At 49.0% G+C, this 2090-nt stretch overlaps 1 protein-coding gene across 1 annotated transcript in view; it reads left to right on the forward strand.

Annotated features, from left to right (window-relative positions):
• The first annotated feature begins 278 nt into the window (after positions 1–278).
• Ephb1 (EPH receptor B1) overlaps positions 279–2090 on the forward strand; it is a 300214-nt gene continuing 298402 nt past the window's right edge. Inside the window, exon 1 of the mRNA XM_019207667.2 lies at positions 279–339. Coding sequence (XP_019063212.1) covers positions 283–339 — 57 coding nt within the window. The 5' untranslated portion in view covers positions 279–282. The remainder of the gene's footprint in view (positions 340–2090) is intronic.

Below are 2090 nucleotides of genomic sequence, written 5' to 3' on the forward strand. Positions count from 1 at the left end.
TGGACCCTGGGTGGAGTGATGCAGGAAAGAGGTGGCTCTCAGGGATAGAGTGGGGGGTGGCAGATGATTCCATCCTGAACAGCCCAGTGGGAGTCACCGGGGAGAGAGCATTGGACAGTGTGGAAGACTTGAGCTCTTTAGTGAGCTTAGCATCCTAGGCTGGAAGATATCCAAGGCTTCTTCGAGCCCTGGCATTTATGGTCATGAGTAGCTTTATGAACATAAGGTCTAGCGATCCTTCTTACTCATGAGTTCTTTTCTTTTTGATTTGCAGAAACGTTAATGGACACCAGGACGGCTACTGCAGAGCTGGGCTGGACAGCCAACCCTGCCTCCGGGGTGAGTTTGACACCATCATCCTTCAGTGCCACTGTGCCTCTTACAGAACAGTACCAGAGCAGGGGAACAGGATATAGGTGTGAATGGCTGGGACCCACTGTCCTTCCACAGAGAGGCAGCACCAGGAGTTTCAGACCTGAGCTGTTCTCTGGTGTGGTGTTGTAGAATGTCTCTGTGCAAAGTCCTTCCAGAGAGCTGTCCCTAGGCAACTTGGGCCATGGCCATAGAGGAATGAAGCACTCAGGCTTCATTAGCCCTAGGGCAGATCAGAGATCTGCAGTGCTGCAGAGAGGGTGAGGGCATGAGGGGAAAACTGGAGTTCAGAAGGGCTGAACACTCCTTCACCTGGAGCTGTCTTTAGAGAGACATTCTTTGTTCATTTGTTCATTGTTCATAAACCTAGCCAGTCTTGTGGCTGCAAGGATAGCTCAGTCTTGAGGAGCTCATGTTCTCCTGTGGGAATCAATGTGTCGATGGATCCTGACCTCTGATTGTGCAGTCAGGATGCCATGAGTCTATGCTTAAGATAGACAAGGCAGATTGGAGCCTGGGGACCTCTGTTTGCCCTGCTCAGAGGACACGTGACTGTGCCACTGTACCACTGGGAACCAGCTGCCATTGCAATGGACTCTGTCCACAGTGCTTGGCCTGTGTCACAGGCTCCACAGAGAGAGGCTAAAGAAAAGGACTCCTCCTTTGGGGCTAAGTGGGTCCCTTCACTGATGTACTTGGGGAGCACTTAAATGGGAAGGGAAGGGCTTGGGTCACTCACCCACACATAGCCCACAAATCACTCAATGTTTTATTACCAGAAAGCTAACCATTGTGTCACATGCCAAAACCAGAACATATTTATACCTAAATGCAAAACGCTGCTTTATAATTAAGCACCTTCCATTCAATTTAAGGCCTTTAGGTTTAATCTAAATCAAAGACTACCTGGTGAGCAGAGGGAGAAGGTACCAAATACTTGTGTAAGGTAACAATTGTCAGGGAGGGGACTGAGGTCCCACTGAAGGTCGTTGTGAGGACCTTCTGCGAGACTCCCAGTGACCCCTTCTCAGACTTCCCTTCACGACCCCGAGGCATTGGAGAGCATAGTACTGTGAGGGAATCACAGAAGTGCTCTGTAAATGGCAGCCTTTATGGCTGCATGGCTCTTTCCACAGCCTGCCTCGGTTTTTAGACCCTGCCTGGCCTGCTTCACTCCTGCCCTTCTCCCTGTCACTGTCCACAGCTGTTAGCTCCGTTCTCATCCCCTCTGGGACCTTGCTGGATGTTCTTCTTACCATGACTAGGGTAGGTGCCCTTTTCCTCAAGCCCAAAGCACCCAGAAATGTCTTCTCACAAACAGCCCATCACTCTGCAAGGCAGATGTAATCTCTTGCACTGGCAAGAGGATAACTGAGCTTTATCTTTGTGTCCTTGGTGCCAAACACGAGTTCCATTGTCTGTTACCTTAATAAATGAGTTAGAACCGGATCATTTTTGATACTTCTCTGTCTCTTCAGCCCAGTCTCCTGAATGTAGGAGATACTCAGATTAGGTTCATTGTAGCTCAAACATTTGCTGTACATTCCCTCAACACCTTCATAGCCCATGAAACAGGCAGTTGACTACTTTAACACTGGTCCATCTTCCCTAGGGGAAAGGGAACTTGGTAGAGTTTCTTCTATGGAAAATAATCCAGAGCCGGGTTCTATATGCCTTCAGTATGAGTGGACTGGGCTCATGTGTGTAAACAATATATA

Source organism: Fukomys damarensis, unplaced genomic scaffold (assembly GCF_012274545.1).
Source record: "Fukomys damarensis isolate Sample0158 unplaced genomic scaffold, DMR_v1.0_HiC HiC_scaffold_37, whole genome shotgun sequence".
NCBI lineage: Eukaryota > Metazoa > Chordata > Mammalia > Rodentia > Bathyergidae > Fukomys > Fukomys damarensis.